The sequence below is a fragment of the Topomyia yanbarensis genome, chromosome 1 (assembly GCF_030247195.1).
Source record: "Topomyia yanbarensis strain Yona2022 chromosome 1, ASM3024719v1, whole genome shotgun sequence".
In the NCBI taxonomy this organism is placed as follows: Eukaryota; Metazoa; Arthropoda; class Insecta; order Diptera; family Culicidae; genus Topomyia; species Topomyia yanbarensis.
Window position 1 is genome coordinate 165,057,508 of NC_080670.1, and position 27,755 is coordinate 165,085,262.

General features: G+C 40.7%; 1 protein-coding gene across 7 annotated transcripts in view; it reads right to left on the reverse strand.

Moving 5' to 3' along the window:
• LOC131680260 (fasciclin-1) overlaps window positions 1-27,755 on the reverse strand; it is a 613,985-nt gene that overhangs the window by 31,981 nt on the left and 554,249 nt on the right. For 4 of the 7 annotated variants that reach the window (XM_058960979.1, XM_058960984.1, XM_058960996.1 and 1 more), the window contains 6 exons: window positions 26,148-26,228; window positions 25,347-25,498; window positions 5,798-5,851; window positions 5,082-5,172; window positions 4,645-4,871; window positions 3,843-4,002 (listed from right to left, as the gene is read on the reverse strand). In XM_058960979.1, the coding sequence (XP_058816962.1) occupies window positions 3,843-4,002; window positions 4,645-4,871; window positions 5,082-5,172; window positions 5,798-5,851; window positions 25,347-25,498; window positions 26,148-26,228 (765 nt within the window). The remainder of the gene's footprint in view (window positions 1-3,842; window positions 4,003-4,644; window positions 4,872-5,081; window positions 5,173-5,797; window positions 5,852-25,346; window positions 25,499-26,147; window positions 26,229-27,755) is intronic. The other 3 variants (XM_058961010.1, XM_058961003.1, XM_058961015.1) reach the window with 3 other exon arrangements.

The following is a 27,755-nucleotide window of genomic DNA, read 5'->3' on the forward strand; positions in this document are numbered from 1 at the left end:
ATGCAAACATGGCGGCCACAAGGACGAGCGTTCTATTTTATTATTTTGCAGGTATATGAGCAACCAGAAAAAAAATATTTTTTTCTTAGTCGGTATGGATAAACATAAGCAGCATATTTGTATGCCATGTTCAATTTTTTTAACAAGCCTGCTTCTGCAATTTGACAAATAGCTCAGAGTGCGCGGAATTCTAAACTGCGCGGAATTATGTGCCTTCACGGTATTTGACAATAAAAACTGGATGTTCCTGTCATTTCATTATTTCACAAAAAAACTCAAACTTCATTATGGGTATTTTGCGTTTCAATGCGACCGCATTTCATTGGATGCGTTTATGACTTCATTGTACAACAAGTGAACCGATGAATCGAGAATTTCCCGCGCCATTTCCTTTTCCGCTATACCAGTGTCATATCAACCTGAATCCAGACGATACATCAGCTTCCATCAACGTAAATGTCCGTCAACGCCACGTCATCGTTCCATCAAGTTAAGTTGGATGCGTCTCTGGTTCACTCTTTCCGTACGTCAAAGCATTCCGTGCTGTTGATGTTGTGTGTGAATACTTCCATTGAACTGCATATAGCTAATTTTGACGTTCCCTGACGTGCTGTACCGGTGACGAAAGCCAGACGTATTGTGCGTATAAAATATCCGAATAAATTCATTTGCAGCATTCTTGGTCTACCAACGAAGAACGAAATGCGAGACGGAGCGAGAGCGCTGGCGACTGCAAGAGTGCGAGTGAAGGCGAACGCCTTTAAGAGTGCGTGTGGATACGAGTGGGTTAAAGAGCGAGAGTGGCTACGAGTGGGAGTACGGACGAGTGGGAGCATGGGCGAGTGGGAGCTTATGCGAGTGAGAGCATGGACGAGTGGTAGCAGCAGTAGGAGTGAGCGCCAGTGGGTGGGTGCGAACGAAAGAGTGGGTTTCAATATGTGCAATTTGAGTGGCTTTTAGTCGACTGGAACTCGCAGAAATTCTACCCGGCTGGGGAGCGAACGAAAGAAAAGCATGTATGGAGAACACTCGGATACGAGTGTTGGGCGCAATGAGAACACGCGAATGAGAAATATAAGAGTTATATTTACGAGTTCAGCAACACTGCTCTTGAGGCACTTCTAAATATCAATATGCAGGCTACTGGGTTTTAGAACAGTAACCATGTTGATCTTGCTAACAGTCATACACAATTGTGGTCCCAAATGGTTACATGGGGTGAAGATATTCTTGCTCCCAGCGATATTACACTCACATGTAGTTTTCCTTACAGGACATTACATGTGAAGATTCCCTTTCGAGAGGAGTGGTTGTCTGGCTATATGGAAAGACAACAACAAACGCAAGTGGTCTGTTACACTGACGGTTTTCTGGTGGAGGGACGTGCTGGTGCTGGTGTCTACTGTCGTGAAATGAGATTGAAACAATCTCACTAACTAGATAGCTACTGTACTGTATTCCAAGCAGAAATCTTTGGGATTATGTGCGGGGTACAATCGGTCCTTCAACTGAGTTTGTCTGGCAGAGTTATAAACTTCTGCTCCGATAGTCAGGCTGCAATCAAGGCCCTAAGCTTAGACAAATCACGGTCCAAGCTAGTGATCGCGTGCCGAACCTAAATCGAAGAACTAAGCATTATCAACACTATCTACCTTGTCTGGGTGCCCGGATATTGCGATATTACTAGAAATGAATGGGTTGACGAATCGGGCAGGGCAGGTTCAGCGATTGACTTCGTTGGTCCTGAGCCCTGAGACAATTTCGACAAGTTGGATAAGGGAAAAATACGGTCTTGGGCTTCGTCCGAGCACCGCAATTATTGGAGAAATCTACAAACGTGTCGCCAAACAAAGGCGTTTCTAGAACAACCTTGCTCACTGATTTCGAAAATGTCTTACATTTTTTGAAGCTCCACTGCGGCATGCTGGCCAGGGCTTTAACCGGCCACTGCAAACTCAATTATCACATGGCAACTATTCAGCGCGCTGAGTCTTTTTAATGTGATCTTTGTGAATCCGACTACGGAACCTCATATCGTTCTTCACACCTCCTTGTCCTTTTCTTCCGCTCAGGAAATGATGAAAACACACGGCAAGGTACAAATCCCCGACTACATTCGGAGATCGTGTCATTTAAGCCAATATATTCTGATTCCTGATTCCCACCGATACTGTGATTGAAGATGAACGGATTGTTCTTCCTATGGAACATAATCATGGAGCAGTCGGCAATGTTTACAGTAAATCAGATCTTTCGACACCACTTCTCAACGCGATCTAGTAGTGCTAGCAGTCGGCAGCAGTCCTCGACTAACTGGGTGATTAGATGCAGCTCAAGATCGTCGGTAATTGTGAGCTTGCACCGGGAACCTGACACTACAGCTACATCATTAAAAACAGTGAGAAAAGCAACGAGCCTAGATTGCTGCCCTGCGGTATACCTGATCTATTGGTAAATGGTGCCGATACACAAGAGTCCACTTTCACCCAATGCGTTCTGTACATAAGATAAGACGGTAATTGATGCTTGTAAATCTTTTTGGAACCTTTTTATGGTTCTTAAGAAACCGCAGAAACCAATTCCAGCTTTGAAAGAAAGTGACCACATACCTGTCACAAACGGGGAAACAGCTCGAAAACTTGCTCTGTAATTTGAGTGTTCATAATTTGTGTGAATTAGCAGGAATTTAGTTAAATAACTAGATGCCATTTTCGCGACTATACCCTTTAGTTAATGTTATATCCTTTGGCTGAAATGATTCGAAAGCAAAATAAATTTGCTAAACTACTTCGAAAACAATTTCGCTTTCTATGGTAAATTACTACCGGAGGCAAAATCTTTCTGGAGAAAGAGCTCTTTGAATAGCTCAAATTTGCAAGTTGTGTATATATTTTTTACAAGGTAAATAGTTGAAGTTGATACCGTTCTCGGTGAATGCTTAAAAATCTTAAAGATCAAAGAACTCCCAGCTGGCTGGAGACCACAGCTTTGTGCAGTTTGCAGCTTCCCCGTAACTAAAGCAGTGCAGCAGCAGCAGGTTAGTCTAAAGTAAGACATTTTCATAGTCTATACTTTTGCCTAGGAATTTGCATACCCACAGTTGCCTGTGGGTTGTGTAGCGGGTGGTGGTTTAAAAGTTCGCTACGATACGATAGCATAAAATTATGCAAATTTATTCGCGCTATACTTCGAGTTTGTTTTGCACGCTCTTTTGCTGTTCCGGGGGACAATAGAGACTGAACGTGGTTGGTCAGGCCTTGCCGCAGATCTTGGCCTAGTCGGGTATTATTAAGAAGCTGTAATTAATTATTGACAAATTATTCGAGGACTTCGGACATTCTTTGGGATATTTTCTTTTAGCCGATTAGGACGTCTTGAAACAGTGACGGATAAGTCATTTCACCGTTCCAGTCGGTGGCGGACATTATGCTTAAATTCCGGCTCGTGCTGAATTTTAATTGGAACTCATTTTCACATTTCTGCTCCATGATGGTCACGTACCTGGCGTGGAAATAATTAGAAATTCATAAATGCATCTCTTTTGTCTTCACTGTTTATCTTAAGAAGAAAACTGTATAATTCTTTTAAAACATTTTTGTATCTCTTGGATACAGAATGAAAGCCCTTTTTTGTTTATTGTTGCACTGTGTGTGTCGACAATGGATTGTAAACTGGTATTGTTTCATGTTGTTCTGTATCCTATCAGAAAAACTAAAACACATTACTACCTCTTGCACCAGAGTGAAATTCAAGACAGGAGATTGTTATTATTATTGTCTTCCATGTGCACATCCAATCCATGCATTCCAGCAGAGGCGCTTTGTTCAACTAGCAGGACTTACCTGATAAATGTCGGTCAGGAAACTGTTCAGGTTGGCTCCTTGGTGCTCCTGGAACCATTGCATCCAGGCCTTGTTGCGAGGGATGAAGTAGGTGAAGCGTTTCGTCGTTTTGTTAAGCTGCTCGTTGAACTGGTTCAAACGTCCGAACTGGTACGTAAGGCTGACGTGTAGAGAAAAGAGCAATTAGTAGCATTCTGTTTTATGATAATGGGGGATTTTCAGTTGAATAAACTCAAAAGCGACATTCAATCATGTGACAGACTGTGATTATACCCATGAGTGACATTCTTCTAATATCGTCCGTTCGCACACGGTGGGCCGAGTAAAGACTACTAGTACTTGTCAAACTAAAAGTTTAACCAGTGGTGTAACTGTTTAACGGGACATTTATCAATCTTTATCTGTCAATAGTTGGCGACAGAATTCCATTAGTTATTACACAACTCAAATGCTCAAAAAGGGCGCCTGTTCTCTGTGCAATAACCTTCAGCAATCAAATATTTGTTATCGTTATTTAGCTACGAATCCACAACGACAAACCGTCTTCGTTCTGAACTCTCTTCAGTATTCCATAAACCACCAAAGTAAGAGCAAAATCAATCAGTCACAATCTTATTGAATCCATAAACAAAGCCAGAAAGATGTGGTGAGTCAGGGTTGCGAGCAAATAAGCATTCAGCTTTATCGGCTTCGTTATGCACATATCTCAAGATCAATAAAATATTTACGAGTTTGCCATTCTGATCCGATTCCGAGCCGAGGAATCAAGGCTGGCATCATAAATCCGATCTAGGTTACTCACTTCAGCATCGGGTCGGTTTCAATCTTCTCCTGGACGGTCATGTAAGGAATGCCAAGCACGCGGTCGATGATGTGCAGATAGCCGTTGGTCGCGGCAATGTCGCTGAGGGTAATCGTTGCATTGACGCCACCGCCCTCCACCGTAATCGTTTGGTTGTGGTCGTACCGGTTGTTGATGACGTTAAAGTAAAGGAACTTTTTGTCCGCCCCGGTCGGGATTTGGTAGATCTGCCGGGGAAAGAGGTAAAAGTACATTTTAGCTACTACTATCGATGATGTTCGCGCCCCGGCCCCGTCGTGGTAAGCCACGCCGATATGCTGGGACGTGAGGTGGTTCTTCGATGGCCATGTGTGTGTGTGTGTGTATTTAAGTAGTTTTCAAACTGTAATCTCTTTGACATCAGCAACGATAACAGTCAAAGTATAGTAGGTACTCACCTGATTTTGGTTGTTCTTGCGGATTTTGTCTGTGGTGATACTGTCGCGCACGAGATGAAGGTTGAGGATTTCCCGCAGCTTATCGCGATTCCTAGATGTGGGGACGTTTCACCATTGGATTTGTCCGGAGTAGGGCGAACAGCAGGTTGATGGGTGGATGGTCGGGAGCAAAACAAACAGAGTGGAAAAGAGAAACAGATTAGTATCCGGGAAAGGATGTGTCGTTAGGATAATCACATGTGAGTTTCCATGTGTTACATATAAAATATACAAACATATACACAGACACATTTGCTGTAAAAGATGGAGGTTACACCTGGAAACTGTTGTTTTTGCAATCTCTTTTCGTGTGCCAATATTTGTTTAAATTTTCGGTAACAGCAAACTGTTTGTGTGGTTTTGTGTGTGGCGCACCTCTGGGAAAGTGTGACAGAGTGCTCTTGAATAATTTGAATAAGCCAACAAGCCGAGTGTGTGTGTGCGGGATGGCGCATGCATAAATTTAGCCCGATTAACGCAAACGATCTAATCTCGGTGTATGTGCAGAAGCATGAGGAGAAAGTTAAGTAGAAAGCATAATTTGGCAAACAGTTTGGTGATGGCGTATATCTGAGTCAATTGTGTGTAATAAAACGGCCAACGAAACGATGAATCAGAACACGAGAAAGAACTTTATTACAAAAATCAATGAATGTGTCTTTGCACATCTAACTCACCCCGCAGAATGTTCATTTCCATCAAAACCTCTAGTAATGTTTTGGGTTAAATTACTGCCCAGTGAGGATAGAATGGAATGGTAATGTGGAATTCTAATTGGTAAATGTTTTTTTGCGTAATATAGGATCTTATACGTTGCTGGAGGATTCGGATTTAGTAAAACGTGTATATAGTTCGAATGAAAAAGAATTTTCCGTCTTTCTGAAATGGTCCATGATCCGAGATTTTGGTATTTGATACAATAATGTTCAGATGCGAGAACAATATGTCAAAATAAAATGCTACATCTAGTCATAGAGAACAGACATTTAGGGTGGAACAAACTTTCCCGAAAAACTTGTGTAAACATTTAAATGAAAAATACGTTGAAAATCACGATCGCATACAGATTCGCATGCATGAGTCAACATTGTGTCCAAGTTTGCACACAAGTCCCGTACAACGAATGCTGGCCGATCGAAGCGCCAGCCAGTGGCAAGTTGCTACTTGCTGTTGTCATTTCAAAGCAACAGTTTTATTTATTTACACAAGTTGAAAACTTCACTTGTATGTCAGTTCTCAGTGATCTAGTCTAGCACAAACTGTATGCCAAGAGAGTGACGATAACTGTCAAACATAGAACAACAATCATCTGTCATCTGATTCCAAACGAACAAACGATCCCTCCAAAATGGATTTCAAAGGTCGTTTGTTCGTTTGGAACCACAATGACAAATAATCATTATTCCAAATTTAGTTCTAATCTGAATATCTGTAATCTTGTTTGTTAATTTCCGAGAAGTGATTACAAATGGGAATTGCAAAAAAAATTAATTTTTCAAAGAAAGTTTGGAATGCGATTCGAGATATGCACCTAACAGTTCTGCAGGCTTTTTATATTTACAATAAATTCGTTTGAACGTGAAATCTTAGTTTTGAAGTTCAGAATGTATCAATAACTTGGAGTGATCGGCTGAGTTTATTTTTTTTCGCTCTGGCCCGTGATTGCCCGAAAAACAAGTGCACGGCCTACGCCACCCGGATCTTTCTCTCGATCTCGGCCTCCGCAGCAACCGTTGTAGTATCTCGCTACCTCGGCGATAGCTTACGCGAGTGAAATGTGTTCATTCACCGATCAGTAGATCGAAAATTAAGTGCATAGAAACTCGCTTACCGACGGGTCTACCCCACCCGGAGGGACAGCGAAACCGCCAAAGGGCCGTTTTCAATCTAAACCAGCAACATTCTAAGGCGAGAAAATTTGACATCGAAACTTGTAACAGGTAACAGAAGCGAAAACAGCGCGCCTCCACCAACATTTTAAATTCAAATTGATAAACGCGTCCGCGTCTCCACTAAGTCAAATTTTCAAACCTTGTGAAAAACTTGCGCGTCCATTAAATTTTCGATCGTCGGCGATTTGTACGCTTGTGAAGCACAGGGATGCCACATTGAAATCTGTGTTTCGGCCAAAAAAATCTTTTTACCATCTGTGATGACTAAAACAGGAAGAAAATCTGTGCAAATCTGTGATAACTTTCCAAAAAATCTGTGAAAAATCACAATATTTTAAAAAATCTGTGAAAATCTGTGAAATTTTTATCAAAATGCCAAAAATCTGTCATCGGTGCAAAAGAACCTGTGATCAAAAATTCTGAATTCTGAAAAAATCTGTGAATATCGTAACCCTGGTGAGGCAGCGAAACCCAGAGTCGAATCGGTGCGCGCATGTGAAGTGACCTATACGAGAGTGTCGCAACGAATCCTACCGACTAAAGCTTGACTAACTGGTAGTGAACACAAGCTGGTCCATCGAGCAAAATGCCACGCCTCTTTCCTCCCGACTGGGACAGAATAACCATCCCCTCCCCCTTAGCCGATCTCTTCCCGGTTATATGAATTCCGGGGAAGTAATAGACAATAGTGTCTGTACCGTCAACGAGCCAGGAAACGAGAAACAACGCCTCCCAGGTGATCCCTTCCCTATTATGAAATCGGTACAGGCAGTGCTAGGAATCGACCCAAGAAACCTAGTGAGCGCAACGAAGAAGACAAGGGATGCAGATATGTGCTTAGAACCCGATCTAATGTCCCTTCAGAAGCTGGACCAGCTTATAATTGTCCAAAAGGTGGATATTATCTCCCATCCAACCTTCAACATAGTACAGGGCGTCCTATACGAACCTGACACAAAAGATGTTGGGAAGCCAGACTCCTGGAAGAGCTGAAGACTCAGGGGGTTACGAATGGTAAACCGATCAATACACCTCTGGTTATTCTACCCTTTTCTAGCTCCAATCTCCCGGAAAACGTGTTCATCGGCCTGCTGCGTACTAGCATCCGCCCGTACTATCCTCTGCCGATGATGTGCTTCAAGTGCGGTCACTTCGGATACGGCAGCCGTTTCTGCCCTAACTCCGCCGCCTGTTTGAACTGCAGCCAACAACACGAGTCATCTAAGAAAAATCTCTGCATCAACTGCGGAAAAGGACACTCGACCAGCAGCAGCCCCCCAATTTGTGGAGGAGGAACAGATCACCAAGATCAGAATCTTTAACAAAACATGACTCTTAGGTCAGGCCCCAGCTACCTGAGCAGTGCCGAAGGAAAGACCAAGGATAACGAACGGGACACAGTAATAGCCCATCTGCAAACGGAGTTAGCAACCCTGAAGGAAAGCATGGCACAAGACAAAAACATAGGTCGGAAATCAATTATCTAAAAGAACACTATGACAAACAACAAACTGAACACTGTGCCAAACAACAAACAGCTGGCAGCGGCCACGGCAGAAATAGCCAAAGTGCGTGATGCCGTTACCGAGCTACACCAAAAGCCGTCTGTCTAATCATGGGAGAATACTCCCTCCGAAGATACCCTACGGGAACAAAACCCACGAAAGGGAAGTTCATCGAACCAGCTCCCGTAACCGCAGGCCCCTGTCCAACCAACCGGAGCTGAGGAGATCCAGTCACCAGAAAGAGAAAGCCACAAGGAAAACTAGCACTGACAAATCCAGAACCCCAAAACTTCCTCCGATATAACACTGCTTTCGCCGGCCATGGACACTACCATGTCCTGGCCTCGCTTCAGCTCAACAGCGCCACTCAACATGCTATATCAAGAAACTCAGCCCGACGTTGACTATTCGAACCACATCTCTGTATAAATCCAACAACACTCAACCCAGCGGTTAGAAAACAAAAATAGCAACAATATTCAATAGACGAAACCAAACAAACAACGCTCCCGCGTCAATCCTGGCCGGGGACGTTCCGGATTCTCCCGATACACCCCGGCGGGACGCGACTCCGGGTTTTTCTGAGGCAAGTACGTCGAGATAAAATGCAACAGTCAACAACCGATTGCCCCCAAATCTTTTCAACCAATACCCGCCAAACGCCGTGAACCATGAAAACACAGAACAACAATCCCTCGCCCGATCCTTTGTTTCGGCCAAGAGCTATTAACCTACCTAATACCGAAGAATAAACCCTCAATCAACTGGACCACATCCACACCAACCGCCGGTTTCGTAATCTAAGCCCTATCGCCGGTTGCTTCTGACACTCAGTTCGGTTCCGCTACAGGAGCAGTAACACTAACGTTGAGAAACGCTCGAGGAGTCCCCGACGGTTGCCGGCGCGGTGAACCCGGGGCTTTCCCGGATAAGTTCTACCTAACTCGTAGTCCGACCGGTCCCATCTGTCGCATTCCACATTCCTACAGAGCGACATGATAAAAAATCAGCCGCATTAACGCCAAAGCACAGAGTCACCAACGAAAACGTCAATTCGAAAACAGTTCACAAAAAATCCAGCACACCATGCATCAAAAAAGCCCCCAAGCTCGCGTCGCCCCCGACTCGTGAAGTACCGAAGATATCAGACGAGTCCCCGAGCGTTGCTGGTGCTGGTAAGTACCACCAATCCTCTAATCCGATCGGAACCATGTGTCGCACTTTACCTTCCTTCAGGGTCCGACAGTACAAAACCTGCCGCACTAACGTCAAAGTCTACGAAGAAACCATCAGACCCAAAAATGTTTACAACAAAATCTGCTCGCCGTGCAGCAAAAAACCTCCTTCCCCGTGCCGCCCCTAATTCGGGAAGTGCCGAGAACATTCGATGATTCTTCGACTGTTGCCGGTACGGGGAACCTAGGGCCCTATAACCTCAGAACCCACCTGAAGCAACAGGCCAAAGACCCTCTGAACGCATACCCGCGGCAATCTCGTCGTCACCCATCCTGCTGACTTCCATAAGACCCATCCAAATGGTATCCAGCAGTTGGTCTGACCAGGAATAGTTCCAGCCCCAATCCAACCCCACTACCCGACGGAACAAACTGCACACTGGCCATCCAATGGAACACCAACGGCTTGAAAATAAACCTAAGAGACAACGCATCGTTGCCCGCTCTGCGCCCATCTGCCTTGACACACATTAAGGGCGACACGGATTCATCACCTTGGTTCAGTCACCGTTACACTAGGCAATCAGCTAAAGGATCGAACCTCTACCAGGCGGGCGGCCTAGGAACCAGAGCTGACCTGCGGTTTGAGTCGGTGAAATTTGACACCGATCTCATTGTAGAGGGAAGAAAAATCGACTTTCCCATAAAATGTACAGTAGCGAGGAGTGGCCCACCTACGAAGATAACGTTTCGGATGCACTCGATCGAGACTCTGACTATTCGCCAAAGGAGCTTGTACAGGTCATGTCATAGGCCGCAAAACAATGCATTCTCCAAACCAGCGGGGCACCACCAAACCGAGCGGTTCATTGGTGGAACCCAGAAGTAGCGAGGGCAAGCAAAGGTATACTAAAAGCTCTTCGAGCTCTTAAAAATACTCCCATTGACAAGCATCGATGGGATGAAAGAACAACGGATTTTCGCCGTCTCAGAAACCAGGCCAGATGGACCATCGAGAAAGCCAAGGAGGCCAGCTGGGCTTCTTTTCTGGACGGGATCAGCTCCGATTCGTCGACTACCGATCTGTGGAGAAGGGTCGATGCCCTAATCGACAAAAGAAGGCAAAACGGCTGTGCATTATCGGTCAATGGTGCCATTATAGTTGAGCCCTCTGATATTGCTAATGCAATCGGTCAATACTTTACCCTTCTTTCTGGGGACTGCTCTCTTCCAATGGCCTTCCTCAGAACGAAGAGGACAATAGAAGTCACCTCTACAACATTCATACCAGATGCTAGCCAGGATTACAACAAACCTTTCTCTGGAGTCGAACTAGCAACTGCACTGAGTACTGTAAAGGGCAATTCTACCGGACTCGTCAATGTTGGCATTTACCCGCGGTTGGCAAGCGGGCACTCCTAGACGGAATCAACAGGATATGGAAAGGCTGGTCCTTCCCAGACAGCTGGAGAACCGCTTTCACGATTCCCATTCCGAAGAAATGCGAGGGAGCCAGCAGCCCGAATGACTTCCGACCCATCAGTCTTCTCCCCTGTATTGGGAAAACGATGGAAATAATGGCAAATAGACGCCTGATGACCCTCCTCGAGGAACAAGATCTTCTCGACCACCGACAGTTCGCATTCCGTAAGGGACTCGGCACAGGAACTCACCTAGGTTACTTCGGTGAAATAGTACGTGACATCGCCATCTTACATCTCACCAATACGGTATGGTGTGAAGGAGTACTTCGCCAGCTACACCAATGAGGTGTTCGTGGAAACCTTAGCTGCTTGGTCAAGCAATACCTCAGTGACCGAAGTTTCAGGGTGGACATTGGAGGAAAGCAGTCGGAACATGTTTCGGAAAGCTAACGGGGTCCCCCAAGGGTCGGTCTTGGCAGTCACATTATTCGTGGTCAGCATGAACTCTCTTTTCGCCACATTTCCGAAATGTATGAACGTGTTTGTCAATACGCCGACGATATATAACACTTATAGCTATGGAAAAAAACAATTGTCAAACCGTCAAATTTGCTGTAACCGAAATTCCTTTCCGGAAGGAGCCTAAAAGCCTTGATGTAACTGTCGACCGGAAGATGATTTTTCTTCCGCGCTTCTGCCAGGTATAAAAAGAACTGAAAACAGCTTATCCGCACCATAAGCTCGCGTCACCCGGAGTGAAATAGGCGAACCACACTCAACATCAGCTAGGATCTCATCCATAGTTGCCTCGAGATAACCAGCCGCAAATTAGAGGATTTAGTAGAGACAGAATGTCACCACTGTATCACGGAGCAGTCAGACTGGCTTCGAAGCTAAATTCCTCGAAATGGTCGAACGCAAATATCCTAATCATCTGCATATTTACACTGACGGCTCGAAACTTAGCGAGGGAGTGGAGACGGGTGTGAGCGGAAATGGAAAGGGTCTCGCCCGTCAGCTTTTTTTCCGCCGAAGCAGCCGCCATCGCCATTGCCATCATCAAGAAACCTGAAGGTGATTTTCTCCGATTTCTTCTCGTACATCAAAGCACTAGAAACAGGGGAGTCCAAGCACTCCTACGTTCAAGCCATAGAGCAATCCTGCGACCCGTTGATCACCATATGCTGGGTTACTGGGCACATAGGAATCCGCGGTAACGAGAAGACAGACCGTTTGACCGCACTCGACTGCCATTCACGCGTTCTATTTTCCAAAGAGGTCCCATCATCCGACAATATTAGGGCATTCATGGCGAAAGGATTCGAGCACTTTATCGCCCACTGGAGGAACCTTCGAGAAATGGAGAAGTGGACAGACCGCGAAAACCGGAGGGAACAAAGAGCACTCTCGCGCCTACGGGTAGGAAACACGAAGATCACCCATACCCATACTATACCCTGCGTCGACCCTCCGATGTTCCTGACTTGCAATATAAGACTCACGGTAGAGCACCTACTCCAAAACTCCCGGGAGCTCGAAGACCTGTGACCTGCCATAACCTGTCCTCTTCGATTCGTACAACACTAGCGAACGTCTCGGTACAGGTAGAGCGTTATCGAAGGATGCCAATATTTTTGAAGTCATCCTTCAAAAGGATGCTGATATTTTTGACGGCGGACCGCGAGCGTGTTGGCCTCGAGCGCACTTACCTACCACCATCACTCAGTGGGCCGTCTCCCTCACAATAAGCAGGCGCTGGAGAGGATCTCCCGTGGCCCTCTATCAGCCACAACATGCTAGCTCATATACCACCATCGCTCACCGGGCCCTCCGTCACACCGGGACTGGGTGCTAGGGAGGCTCTTCCGCGGCCCTATCTGCGCGTTGTCGCTAATGAGCGAAATATCTAAGCGAAAAACTCAATAACTACCTTTGTTAAATCACAGAGAACAGACTTGTAAGCTGGAACAAACTTTCCCGAAAAATCTGTGTAAACATTTAAATGAAAATACGTTGTAAATCACCATCGCATATAGGTTTGCATGCGTGAGTCACCATTGTATCCAAGTTTGCACACAAGTCCCGTATAGCGATTGCTGGTCGATCTAAGATCTAAGTTTTATTTCTTATACAAGTTGAAAACTTTACTTTTTTGTCAGTTCTCAGTGGTTAAATGTAATGTAACGACTCCCTTTTTTCAAGACGAATGACGCTTAGTGGTTAAATCCTTGACAAATATAGTAATAATAATGATAGTTTTTAAGTTAGCTATTTTTTAAAGTTTAGTTCTATAAAATATCCTTCATCGGTCATACAATACCACGTGTCCGGTAGTTTGTATGAGAATTGTTTTTCAATATACTTTGTTAACTATGTAAATAAAAAGCAAAAAAGCAGTGTTGGAGAGAACCTGTTAAACATGAATAACGGGAATCAAAAACCGAGAAAAAAATTTCATTCTACTAGCACAATAGTCAAATTAAATTATTCAAAAACAAAACCAAAAAACTTCTTCATTTGGGAAAAAGCTATTATTGATAGAAAGAGTTATGAGATCTATTAATTAAGCGATTTGGGATATGATTTAGTATTTTACCCCTTTGATATGCCACCCCGAATAGAATTTTACAAAAGCATTTACCTTACAAACAATAATAAAACAATAAAAATTATAGTTATTACTGTTTTAATATTGTTCAACGCAGAGTTCTTGCGGCCGATTTACAATAAAATTCCATGTAACAATCAATTTTACTGTTCAGCAAAAAACTGATACAGTAAATTCACATTAAATTTTACGGTTTTCGAAAAAAATGTATGGAGAAAAATAGATTTTTTAATGTTAAAATACATAACAGCCCCCTTTTTTCTGTAAACGTCGATTTTACAGTAGAAACGTGTGCCTAAGTTTATTGTTTTTGTATTGTAGCATAACACTAGAATTTACAGTAAATTTTTGTAAAATTACTGTACTGTCACAGTAAAAATCATGGTTTTGCTATTGTACATTTCAATTCGTGATGTAACCTTTTATGCTTGGGGTATTTCTATAGATACTCAAAAATTAATGTTTAAGGGACCACTTCAATGGAAAATAATGTGTTGAAAGTGAAAATATTCCAGGAACACTGTTGGTTACTTTGATTGCGTTGACAAGACAAGTCAAACAAAAATCTAGCGTTTCATTTGAAAAAGTCGTTTTTCACTAACGTTCTCAACATGCTCAACAACAAAATCGGTGTGCAAAAATAAGATTATATCCTATAATTTGAGTACTGCGTAACTGGAACTGGTAAAAACATCTTGTGGCTCATTTATTATGATAGTGCCATTAGTTTTATATTAGATTTTTCGGATTTATACAAGGCAAGGTAACGGTACACAGAATAGATGGTATGACAGGTACACGCAAAGAAACAGCAGAACTCTGCCCTGGATGAGACAATCTTTATTTTATTACTGATCGTAAAATTGGAATCAGTATATATTGACTCGATTGGTACGCACCCCATGTTATTCGAAGATTTGTGCCCAGCCTTGTCCCCTTATAAGATTCCTAATAAGAAGGGAAAGGAGACAAAAGGAAGGGGAATGGAAAATGACAACACAATACAATCAACACAAAACAGTAAACAGCATGAATTCTTCATTCCCGGAGGAATAATTAACCCTACTGACAAAGCCTATAGCTCTTTGCCACACTGGGTTAGGAACTATAGCATATCCTTACTAGCTTTCTGTACAAAAGTTTGTGTATGTATATAGAACCAAAAATCCGATTACGTAATTGCGTTATTGTAGAGCAATTACATATCAAAAGATTTGAAGTTCCGTAATCGAATTCACTGTCACACAAATAATACTCAGCACGCTGAGTAGGAAACTTGTGATATTTGAGTTTACAATGTCCAGTCAGTGCTTTGACTAGAATATTACAACCGACAGCAAAGTTTTTTTTGAAGAAGAGGAAATATCTAAAAAATAAAAGGTCTGGTGAATTTAGTGCGTCGATAAGGATTTTTGTAGAATTTGCCATCGAGTGTACAGTAAAAAATATTCTGATGAAACACTCTTTGCTGTAGAGAGGAGGTAAGTTTTATACAGCCTCTGTTGTATTCAAATTATCATTTGGCTACCTAATTTTTATAAACGTTTTTTCACCGTCATATATCTAGTAATTTAAAAAAATTGTAACCATTTATTGTTATAAAAGATATTTGTAAAACTATTCAACTAGCAATCTAGTTGAAAAATGGCTTATGATCAGATGTGATTTTGTTTCTTTTGTAACGCAATGCTTATCTCTACGTTCTACTCATTTGATACCTTATAAACTGATATCATTTTATTGTCAAACATGTTATCGCAATATTTTCAACTTCTTCTAGCGAGGGTAGATTCATAAACTGTTTTTCATCAACAATCCTTTTTCTGTGTTTTCATTCTCTATTTGATTGCCCATTCTATGACAACCGCTGGCAGTTGTCTTTGTTTAATTTGATAACAGATTTCTCATCCTGATCCTATCTGATCCCACAGAACTTTTCTTTTTTGTGCTGAAAATAGTCCCGTAAAATTTTTGCAAATCTTTCCAGCAAAAGCTTACCTCGTACTTCGAAATTTTTTTCTCGAAGTACCCCTTCTTACACCGATAAAATTTTATACCGGCTTTCAGTGATGGCATTTCACCCTAGTGATGCACTGGCGCGTAAGTGTGATGCCTACACAGAGGATACAATGATCACACACCACAGAAAAAAGCAGAACGCTCTTTCTTTCGGAGCTGTATAGACCGATTTCAAGTGTGCGCTGGTGTTGAGGTAGTTGGGTGCGAGATAACCGTGCTCTCTTGCTCTTTAAATTCTCTGTGGCGCGCTCAGATAAAGTCACCACCGCGCGCGCCCCAGTGTCGCTGTGGTGTATTCACTGGCGTGGTTTCACTGGCGTGCATTCACTGGAGTGTGATCTTTGGTTTGTTTTCGTCTTACAAGCGGCATTGCAAATGAGATTGATTTGATTTGCACAGGTTGTTGCCTTGTGTTGTGTGGATGGTGGTGGTTTATTTCAAGCTTATATTATTTTCTACTGAAGATTTCATACTAGTTGCTTGGTAAATCGAACGAGTTTATAAAATATTGTTACACTACCTGCAAAACTAAAAGTACTCGGTCCTCGGAGCAAATTGGGAAAACTTTTTACGTATCATCGTTTAGAGAGTTTTATAATGACCAGAGGCACCTGATATGCAAACTCGTGTTATAAGTATTAATAGTTAATAGGGATTCTGCGCGTCAATTAGCGAAATGAATTGGCTCAGTTTCGGGGTCAAGAAAAAAGGCCACTAGTGTTCACGCTTATTTTAAATGAACAATGAATCTTGTGTTCCATAAAAGGATGTTATAAATGGGTCAGCAGCAACAATGTTTATTATACGTATTCTAGATTTTTGCGTCAGTTAGTATTTTAGACCGTAATTATAATGCACGGATTCATTGCACGTAATATCAACAGCAAAACAAAATATTAGGTAGGGTGATGAGCCTATTCGCGCCATGTTTCTATTATCACCCGACCCATTTGAAGCCATTGGTTAGAGCAGTGTCTGCCATCTTTGTTCAACGCATTGAGTCAAATGGTAGCGCAACAATAGGGGCACTCGATTCGAGTTTTCATTGTGCTCAAACACGAGAATTTTACTGTTTTCAACGCATTTGTGTTATTACATTGGTTCTTAACAACGAAGCTAAGCGGTTAATGTCAATTTCTACGCATTCCATTGATCGTAAGGCAAGAAATTACCGAATTAGTGAGGCACCTTGCTTAGTATGGTGAAAATAGGCTCATCACCCTATCTGGTAGTATCTGTCGGAATCTCTGTCAATCTCTATGAAATTTTCAAGTAACAAGTAAGGTGTTTCCTCAAGTTTAAACAAACGATTTTTGTGTGATAAATTATTCCTCATTATAACTTTCTTGAATGAGGTGTTTTATCAAAAAGGTAGTGTTGGGAAAATATCAAAATATCAATGTTCACAACAGAATCTTTTCATCGCCGATTTTCTAATAAAAAGTTCACTGATGTAAAATATCGCTACGGAAAAAATCGTCAGTGAACTTCAAGAGTGCCGATGTTTGGGAACATTATTCGGCTCAAGCAAATATCGGAAGAAGAAAATCATCGCTTGCGAACTTTTATATCAACGAAAATATAGAAAAAAGTTCGCCTTATGAAAACATCTTGCACGATCTTCGAACAGGGGATTTCCGAGGGATTTTCAAAGATTCCAAAAACCTGTAGATTAACATGATATAAAAAACTACGTTCTATAATATTACGGCGATAGCTCAATAGGATAAAGCGTCAGGCTACTTTAGTGTCAACGAAGCTTTCTTCAGAAGCCATCGTATAAAAAAAAATTCATCAATCGACAGAATTAAAATGGGAAAGAATTAAAATGGTGCTTGAATGGTATGTTGTCAAAATATATATATATGGAAAAAGCAAATTCTGGTATGGTGGCCGGTTCTTAACAATCCGTTGTTTATATGACCAAGTATGAAAGTTATATATAGTTGAGCTAATGTATCTATAGTTGCATGTCCCATAGGAGCCGTAATTAGCAATGGCTATATTAATGGTAGTGGTAATGGTACAAGAAGTTTCACATACATAAATTGGTTAATAAACAATCTTAACATTTTTTTATCATTTTTGTGATTAAATGCTTTCGTTTAATATATTGACATCGCCCATAGAACTTTTCATCGATTTTTTAGCAGAATTTTCACTTAAATATTCTAGTTCTTTGCACACATACCAAAGATACGTTGAACGATTTCCCATATTTGCAATTAAAATTCAAGGGCAGTTCATAAGCCACGTAGAACAACTTTCAACATTTTGCTTTTATTGCACTATATTATTAGTCTAACTAATGCTATCGTTGTAATGCAGTACAAGTGTAGATTTTCAAAAAATTTATATTAGAATTAGAACGAATTATTTTTTTGTATCGCTACGTCGCTCGAGAATAGCCAAAAAAGCGTAAAATATCTGGCTTTTACTGACCCAAGCATGACTAAAATGCGACTCACAGCTTAAGTGCGGAACTATTAAACTATTATGTATTTACTTTTTTAGCATTACTAGAGCATTCGAAATTGATAAATTTTGAGAAGAAAATGGAATATGTTGAGGATAATTAGTATTGTCTGATATAATATTACTAAATATCCATAAAAACTTATTTCATCAGGAATCAAATCCTATATTTCTGTTTATCAGAAAATTTTAATCACCTAATTGGACTAAGAATAAAAATCACGGTAGTGTACTCGATTCGAGGTGTATGCATGAATACTTACAGGTGAATTGATTAATATATGTATAGAATACGAAGTTTACGTTAATTTTTGGGATAAACGTAGATCGTATTCCTTTTTCGGATCGAAATGAAAACAAAAGCACATCCTCACGTCACGAAATCAACTATAGGTTCAAGGTTTACACAAGAAGATTTTTATTCGGTGAGGTCATAAACATTCTCTGATACATAAACTTAATATTTTAAGTTTTACAAATTATAAAATCACGGTAAACAGATAAACGTTCTTTGGAACAATTTAGTATGTACTGCAAAGACGGTGGATTTGCCATTTTGAACTTATTTGCTATACTCGTACCCGAACATGTTAGGTTTCAATTTTAATTCTCTCTCTTATTATTCCATCGCATGGAAATTCGAGAGAAAACCAGCTAATTTATTTAAATGATGGCACAGAAGAAAAATGCCGTCAAAAGATTCCAGAACTAATTATTGAGGGGTTACACCACTATAGAGCACGAAAAATAGGCATATTTCGGGAATTTATCTTGACGCAATAATGAGATGAATCGAGATCTTGTTTAACTTTCCGGCAGTGCACGCTGCTCTGAAAATCTAGCGAACCCGTCTTAAAGCATCAGCGGCTGCTCGTTCAGTGGGCCATAAGCGCGACTTCCAGAGGGTTAATGAGATATATAACATTACGTTATTACAAAAAAATGATTTATTCGAGTAATTTCGTCACAAGATGGCGGTTGTGCAGCACTTTCCCGTCGGGGAGTTTTTTTTTGGAAGGGGTCCACGGCCGGAGCTCTATGTCCCGTAATTTTTGATCCAGAGTCAAAAACCAAAGCTTTTTAAACTTCTTAGAACGACAACAAGCAGCATACGTAAGATTTTCTCTATGTCTTGATTTTTCGCGAAATGGCACATTTTTTAGTCGAAAAACGCTAAAAATGTGTTAAAAATCGACACAAAATTTGCATATTAAAAAATTATGCAATGAAAAAATTAAATCCCACGTACATCGCTGGAGAAAGTAATGTTGAACATGCTGTAAAAATTTTAGGCTGATCAAAAATCATTTGTTCGAGTTACATTTCCGGCCAGATCAAAAAAAAATATTTCGAGAAAAACACGGTTAACGTTTTCAGTATACTCGAGGTATACATAAGAGGCGTTGCGAAAAAATTTGAATATTTATTTATTGTTTTCGCGATTCATTTTTTGGAATATCATTTTCAGCATCCTAAAGCACCAGTAAACAAAATTCAACTAATAAATAAAAATTAAATGTTTTAAAAAATCTACAGTGCTGTAACCCCTTGAAAGCACTGTACCGGTCAAATAGAAGCGCTTCTAAATTGGCACGTCATTATTTTTAATAACGCGCTACAAAAAAAAAACAAGTAACAATGTGAATTCTCGTGAACGTTATCTTGTTTTATGTGGACTTTATCTCGAAAAAGTTGGACATCGGATAAGCCTCTTCTCGCGTGAGTGAGAGAGAATTACAATGCCTGCGTATGATAATAATCGAAAACGTGTGTAATACCAGCACATTACTTGTAATGGATCACTTTACTTTTTGGCGTCGCCAAATTCGCAATCAAAATAAGTTAACTTACCATTGAGTTATTCAGTCGAACAAATAATAGGCCGTTCCTAATGTGGATGTACAAATCCCGTCTTACATCTGTTACACGATTAATCTGATACTACAGATCATTATAAAACTTTGTTTATACCAGCCGATACATTGATACGTAAAACGTTTTCCTTGTTTGCCCCTAGGCTCGAATACTTCAGGTTTCCCACGATAGTGTAACAACACTCTATAAACTCGCAAGCTTTACCAAGCAACTATGAAATCTTCAGTAGAAAATCATATAAGCTTGAAATAAGCCACCGCCATCCACACAACACAACGCAACAACCTGTGCAAATTAAATCAATCTCACTCGCAATGCCGCTTGTAAGACGAAAACAAACCAAAGATCACACGCCAGTGAATACACGCCAGTGAAATCACGCCAGTGAATACACCACAGCGACTCTGGGGCGCGCGCTGTGGCGAATTTATCTGAGCGCGCCACAGAGAATTTCAAGAGCTCTTCTCCACACTCTAGCTCGTTCCAGTGTTGGGTGTATGAAAATTTACCTCTGCAATCAACGTGCGCTTACACATATCAAACACGGTGGTGTATATGAACGAAAGAGAAGCGCTCTCGTTTTGCTTGCCAGAGTGTGGGGAGTAATTTCAATTTCTCTTTACTGCACAGAGGATAGGGACATCACTGCCGGCTTTCACTTGAATGTGTAAGTTGCCTGTGTAGCCGCTGCAAGCATTCGACTCACAGTCTGGATTTTCTCGTTTGTCGCTATTGGTCATTCAACGTTGATCCAGCCGTTCCACAGATGCCCTTTTGTATTTTTAACACTTTGTGACTGTAGTAGACCGCCTCGTGAACCTGATACCTTGCTGTGTTTAGTTTATCTCTTATTAGTAGCTCAATTATTCGTTCGTTGAGCTTTTCAACATATTCTTTAGCAGCATCCTGATTCAACAGTCACTGTTTGACCAAGCATGTAAATAGTTCTTTCCCAGCACATCATGGTTAGAATCGACGATTTTTGGAAGATACTAACATCGACGACATCAACGAAATAACCATTTGTCAAAACCTGGTTGTTTTGAAAACACGTTTCACCATTTGGATGTCTACAAATGCGTTTCCGAATATTTTGTTGTACTAAGTATTACACATAGCCATTTTTCTGCCTGCTGCAATATTGACGTTTACGCTGTCGTCGGTGGTTCTGGGGAGACTCTCATCACCAATAACTAGGCGAAAAAATTCTTCCCTACCGACCTTTGCATTTTCCACCCCGCTGATTAGCTTCACACCATGTTTTATGTACTCTTCGTACATCATGTCTACACGTTTGTTGAACTCCCTTTCATATCATCGGGTTTGTCGTTCGTTGGCGTATATACGTTGGTAGTTGAATAACTTGCTTTTTCTCTTCAATAAGTAACATAACTCTTCATCACACTTCTACCGAAGACTGTAATATATTTTTCACATACCATCGCCGGATGCGATCATTATTACCTTACGACGGTTGCAATCAGTTATTAGACTGAATGTAAAAAAATATTCTATTACAAATTTTGGCACTCCAAAAAACGATTGGCTACATTGCAAATGTTCTTTAGAGACAAATGATGTCTGCCTCATGCATAAGTTTCGATTATATACTACTTTTGGTATCTTTATTCACCATTGAATATAGAGTTTTACTAGAACCAGAAATACCGGCAAATGCATTTGTTCATGTTTTGCCGCATCGGTTCCATAAATTTGATATAATCCCTTTTCAATTAGCTCACTAGATAAACCGTTTGACAGCGATGAAAGTGTATCAACAAATAAGTGAAACTATGGGTAGATGGCCATGGGATATAATTTTTATGAAACGTGTTTTCACACTGTAACAAACGAACAACCATGAATGGTCAAATATGTCAGCATGTTTCATTCATTAGTTGAACGTAAATCGAAAAAATACGCTTCAAAATTGTTTTTTCATGACAAAATGTACTGTCGATGCATTGGTCCATGTATAAAGTTAATAATGTTTCGAAATTTATGCCTCAAAGGATTCAATATTGAATTCTGACCACATTACAACAAAATGCACACAGTGCGCGCTAACTTTGACAAATTCCATAGTGTTGCCGATATGAATGTAAACAAAAGGTTACTTTCATAGAACTTTCGGACAGGAAATTCCGATTCAAGGGCCTTTTTGATGGATTCTGCTGACTTGAAGAGCTTTCATTGGGTGTCACAAAGGGATCAAGGTGAGTTGAGTACTATTTATTTGGTAGAGGCTTAGATAAACTGCCCAGAAAATTGCGGCGTCATGTAATAATATGGCATTGCAATCTATACTAGGCCTTTAGTTTTCTGGACAGGATATCTTTGCTAATAATGAATTAATTAAATTTGTATTCATTTTAAAATATTTTCTATGCTCTATTTTAGGTATTGAAGTGATTTGAATGCCGTCAGCGCCGTATATACGGTGAAAAAAATCGTTATATGCAGTAAGTAAATATTCACAGTTTATTTTGAAGTGGTCCGTTAAGGAATAATATTAAATATATACGCCGATTTTTAATTTCGAATGACGGAGGTTGACTGTAATAGAACTATCGAACATTTACCATCGGATCGAGTTGTTTTCGAGTTTAATTGTTATGGTTCCCAAAAACCAAATTTTCTCTTTGAGCGAACTCGAATGAAAATTAATTTTCAAGATCGCATCGGAAACCACAATATGGAAGAAGCACGAATGGATAGAATTTTGATCGAATCGAGATTCGGAATGTCACCCCTGATCTGTTTGGTTGGATGACATTCTCGTTGGGATGTCGTTTGTTTTTGCAACGCATTATTTTTAGCATAGCATAGCATAGCATAGCACGAACACCTGCACAAATCGTAGATGGAGTTGCAGAAAATGAGCATATCCATTGTCATATCAGATTTCGCCACGATCCTCAATGGCGTAGACTCGCTCATCTCCACACACCTGGCCACGTCCTTACAAGCGTTTTTATTTTATAATAGTCCTATCATCTACTTAATGAAAACGCTCGGAACCGAAACAGTTTCCATAGATGACGGAGATAATAAAAGGCGAAAAATATATATGATGTGATAATTAGAAGATACATGAATTAATTGGTTATTGTTATTGTTTAGTAGAGAAAAAAATACAGACACATAGCTATTCAAACAGAAAAACCAAACAAACAGGATGGATCTCACCAATATATTAGAATACTCCAGTACACTGAATACAGCCTGTACACTGATCTGGGCACCATACCGCATCTTCGGGCCACCTCCTCTGGCCAATCCGCAGCCAACAGCCGACAACTGCATTAGACCGTGGCGTGCGCAATCTTCTAATGCTTCCTATCCGTCGGTGACAGCCAGACCGGAGACGAACACAACAGCGATCATGTATGATTTTGGAAAGGTTCGAAGATCCAACACTTGTGACTGCAAGAACATTTACGGCCCCCACTTTTTGAATTTTATCACTCTCAGAAGGATCCGAAATACTTCGAAACCAAACAAAACCGAAAAAATCCTATTCTTGGAGCAGCTTCAAATTTTTCACAAAAAATGACGCGAGCGAAAAAATACTTGCATCTGTCGCCCATGGCTACTACGATCCAATCCGGATGTCGTTTGTTTTTGCAACGCATTATTTTTATGCTAAAAATCACTTTTCTTTTCTCGTTTAAAAAATAAACGGTGCCGAATTATTTCGTGAAGAAAACAAAACATTTTGCACTGCAAAACCCGGTTGAGGTTAGGTATTTCGTGAGGTAAACAAACCAAATTCCATTGGTGATACTTTGCATCTGGGGTTGTAAATCAGCTGTCAGAAATTTTAATGTTGATAACGCTCATGGGACATTGCAAGATGACGTCATATGAGCAAAAATGTTCGAAAAAATGACAGCTCAGCGAGCTGGTTTACATGGTGTTAGAATTTAAACCAAGCTCTATGCTATATTTCACCCTAAGGAGAAAAATTAGGTAAACACCAAAATTTCACACTAGGACGAAATTTTTTGGTAAAACCAGTCTTTGCACTTGAAGGGCACAAATCCTTACTTATTACTTGGGTGCGGTTCGACTTCGTCTCATCAGACACTAACTTTTTGTCGGAATAGATTAGCGCCGTTTATGCCGATAAGAGGATTTGCGTCAAGCCGGCGCTAATCTATTCCGACAAAAAGTTAGTGTCGGTTTCTGATGAGACGAAGTCGAATCGCACTCAAGTAATTAATCCAAGTTTCTTGTACTGGGTTCCAGGGCACGCAGGCATTCGCGGCAATGAAGAAGCAAACCGTATCCCAGGAGAAGCTAGGGGCTGTGTCCCACTAGAAATGCCCGTTCCGGGAGCAGACGCCGTCAACCAAATCGAACAAAGTATCCAAAACCAATGGTACCAGCGGTGGTCAGCGTTCACTGAAGTGAAACTTCGAGAAATCAAATTTGACATGGTGAAGTGGACTGACTGCGAGAACTCGGCTGATCAGCGAGTGCTTACCCGGCTGCGAATAGGGCATACCCGTTTGTCGCACGAGTTCTTACTGAAGAAGACATCCCCACTAGTTTGCGACTGCTGCGGGGTCACCGTAGACTTCCGTCATTGCGATTATTGAAACAAATTTTCTTCTGACACGAATGCACCCTTCTGGTGTAGTGTCGTTAATAACCAACAACAACAACAACTGGGTGGAATCCACAATTTTCTAAGTCTATGTAAATAAGCTCTCAGAACTGTCAGAAGTGAGGTTATACATTTTCATGCAATGTTCTATTGGGACATCACAATTAGTGCTCAGCGATAGATGGCACTAATTTAATCATGTTCAAAGAGCGTAGAAAATGTTGGGTTTGGAAAGTTCTACTTGTTTTGCTTAATATCGTAATTGACCCGTACATGAAAATTTCTTGATTGACGATTTTTCACTGAGTTTTGAATACATAATTTTCGCTCAATAGCATTCCAATCAGTTGCATATTTAACACTTTCAATAGTAATCATAATTTGGATTAAAATTATGCAATCATATGGTAGGTAGTCAACATTTTCAACTCGTCTATCGTCAAAAATAATAAAAATCATCACCTCTAGCGTGTTGTGCAAGTTATGCAAATTTGTGCTAATTCCTATAGTTGAAGCCTTGTGTGCAATATTGCGTGAAATTATGCTACAAATTACTATTCGATTTGACTTCCCCTCCCTCTAGGCGATAATTTGTACCGTAGTGGAAATAACTCAGTGAACAGCACCACATATTAACTCACCTAATGAAATTGTGCACAATCGGATGGCTCAGCGCATCGTTGCTCGGTGCGAACAGTGTCATCTGCTGCAGGCTGGCCATGGTTTTGAAAAAGTCCGGCGCGAAATCGGCGATCAGCTCGTAGAACTTGAACAGCGGTCCGTCTTCCTTTTCCTGCCGGTGGGAAGTGTTTGTGATGTTAATTGTTGAGAAATACAACGAAATGCAATACACAGAATTTTTTTTTATTTCAGGGAAAGATGAAAGAGAAATGCGAGCATAGAGATCAGGAACAGTATCAGTATCAGTATTAGGAGAAAAATGAACAGCCGAACAAACAAACAAACAAACGAACAAACGTCGAAGAATGGAAACAATTTTCTGATGGAGGTCTGTATGCAAAACACACTTTTGTTTCGTTTCATTGGTTTTTGTTTCTGGTGGGTGTGGAAAACCATCGAGAGTTTTTAAAGTGAAGAAAATAATTAGAAAATACCAGTTAATGAAAAGAGTTTTTAGACAAATGAGTTTTACAGTAAAACTGAATGCGTGCTTTGGCAGTTAATAAAAACCTGATTTGGTGACATTGATCTAGTACATTGTAGCGATAGAGAATTGGAAAATTTTTGTCGTTGTTTTTATGGTTATCGCCAAGCGTTTTGATGGCATTGGGACTGCATTGGTCCGGACTCACAGAGTATTATCATAGTTCACGAAAAAGCATTCACGGTGCAATATTTTACAATTGCAAGAGAGAGTGTTGTCTTCGTAGAGCTTAGTCAGTTCGCAGCACATTCCAAGATATTGTAAACAAAACTCTTGCCTTTTTGGGCGTTCTGGACGAAATCGAGTATTCATCATCTTCTTCCGAATCGTGACTGTAGAAGTCGTGGGTTTTGAAATGCTGTAACAATGGCGGCTCATGAAATTTTGTAAACTTTCCGGATGAATGTTATTTTGTCAGTGAAATGGTTGATCAGACAAGGCAAATTAAATTGATTCTTGTAATTGATATAAATGAAACAAATGATGTAACATTCATGGTTAATGCAAAATTCATACTGACTCTCCAGTCACAATGCAATTCTCGTGACAGTTACTTATTAACTGCCTGACTGTACAATCCACAGTTTAAATAGACAGATATTGGACCAAATTGAAACGTTTGACTAACCGGAATCAATTAGTGAATGGATAAAAAACATGCAACGTATGAAATATTTACAACGCATTAATTGTAATCATCGAAGTGGAAGCTGCGTCAGTACCAACCGATTTCGGGGTTCATCCAAAGTGGCAATTAATTACTGATTTACTACTGCGTGGCGTGATTACAATTCGCTGGCCACAGTAAAGACCATCGCAATCAACAAACAACAACAGTAGCTCAGTGCAGAAGCAAAGCGCGATCAATTAGCAGCGAATAATTAAATTATAATTGATCCATATTCCACAATTTAAAAAAAAACCGGGAATTTTTTCTCACAAAATTCATCCTACCGGAACGGTAGTGGTGACGATAATTTACACCACGGTAGTTCATGATAAACTTCAGCGGCAGTTAGTGGATTACTTTTCAAAGGAAAAAGAACGCATAACAATTGTGGAATGCGAAAAAAAAACGAAAAAAAAGTAGCTACGCAGACATTTTCAGGTTGCAACAAATCAAAATAATGCAAAAAATTCGTACTGTACGTGCGATTGTGTGTTTTTTTCGTGCTATACGTTGTAAATCGCCATTTATTCCGGTTAACAGCCTGTCCGGATACATGGAAAATGTTTCTTTGTAGGGTATGAATGTACCATTTTATTCGCATATGTTTTATCAGCTGAATGATCGAAATCTGCCGGAAGGAGTTAAAAGCGAACAGGTACTGCAATATCACAAATGAGGCAGAAAAAAAAGGTTTTTTGTAAATTTAGAACATATACGTAATTGTGGCACAATGTAAGCAAAAATAGCTTATTGTTTTCGGTGTCCTTCCAGAGAAACAAATAAGCACTACATTGAAGCTTTGAATGTTTTCTATCTGCATGTAGAGCAGTGCTTAAAAGCTGAGAAGCTTTATGCAGGATTGGCGTTTTTCTAATGCCTGAAAAAATTGAAGCAGTGCGCTCTTATAATGCTGATATTGACACAGTGGGTAGCAAACTAGGGGTAGATCACTCTAAGAATGTATAACAAATTTGCATCAAATTAAAAAAAAATGCATTTAATTTCCATTTTTGCATCAGCTTTGCACTGCCTCGCAAAAAAGTTTGTTTAACAAACGTCCTACGCTGTTCCACTTTGTTTGACGTTTTGTTAAATGTAGGGCTAGTTTTTCTGTAGGGTTTTGACGTCTTACACGCAACGCAAACAACATTGCACGCAACGCAAAATACGTTATGAATTTCTATTTTGATGGAAATAAATGCATTTAATTTCGCT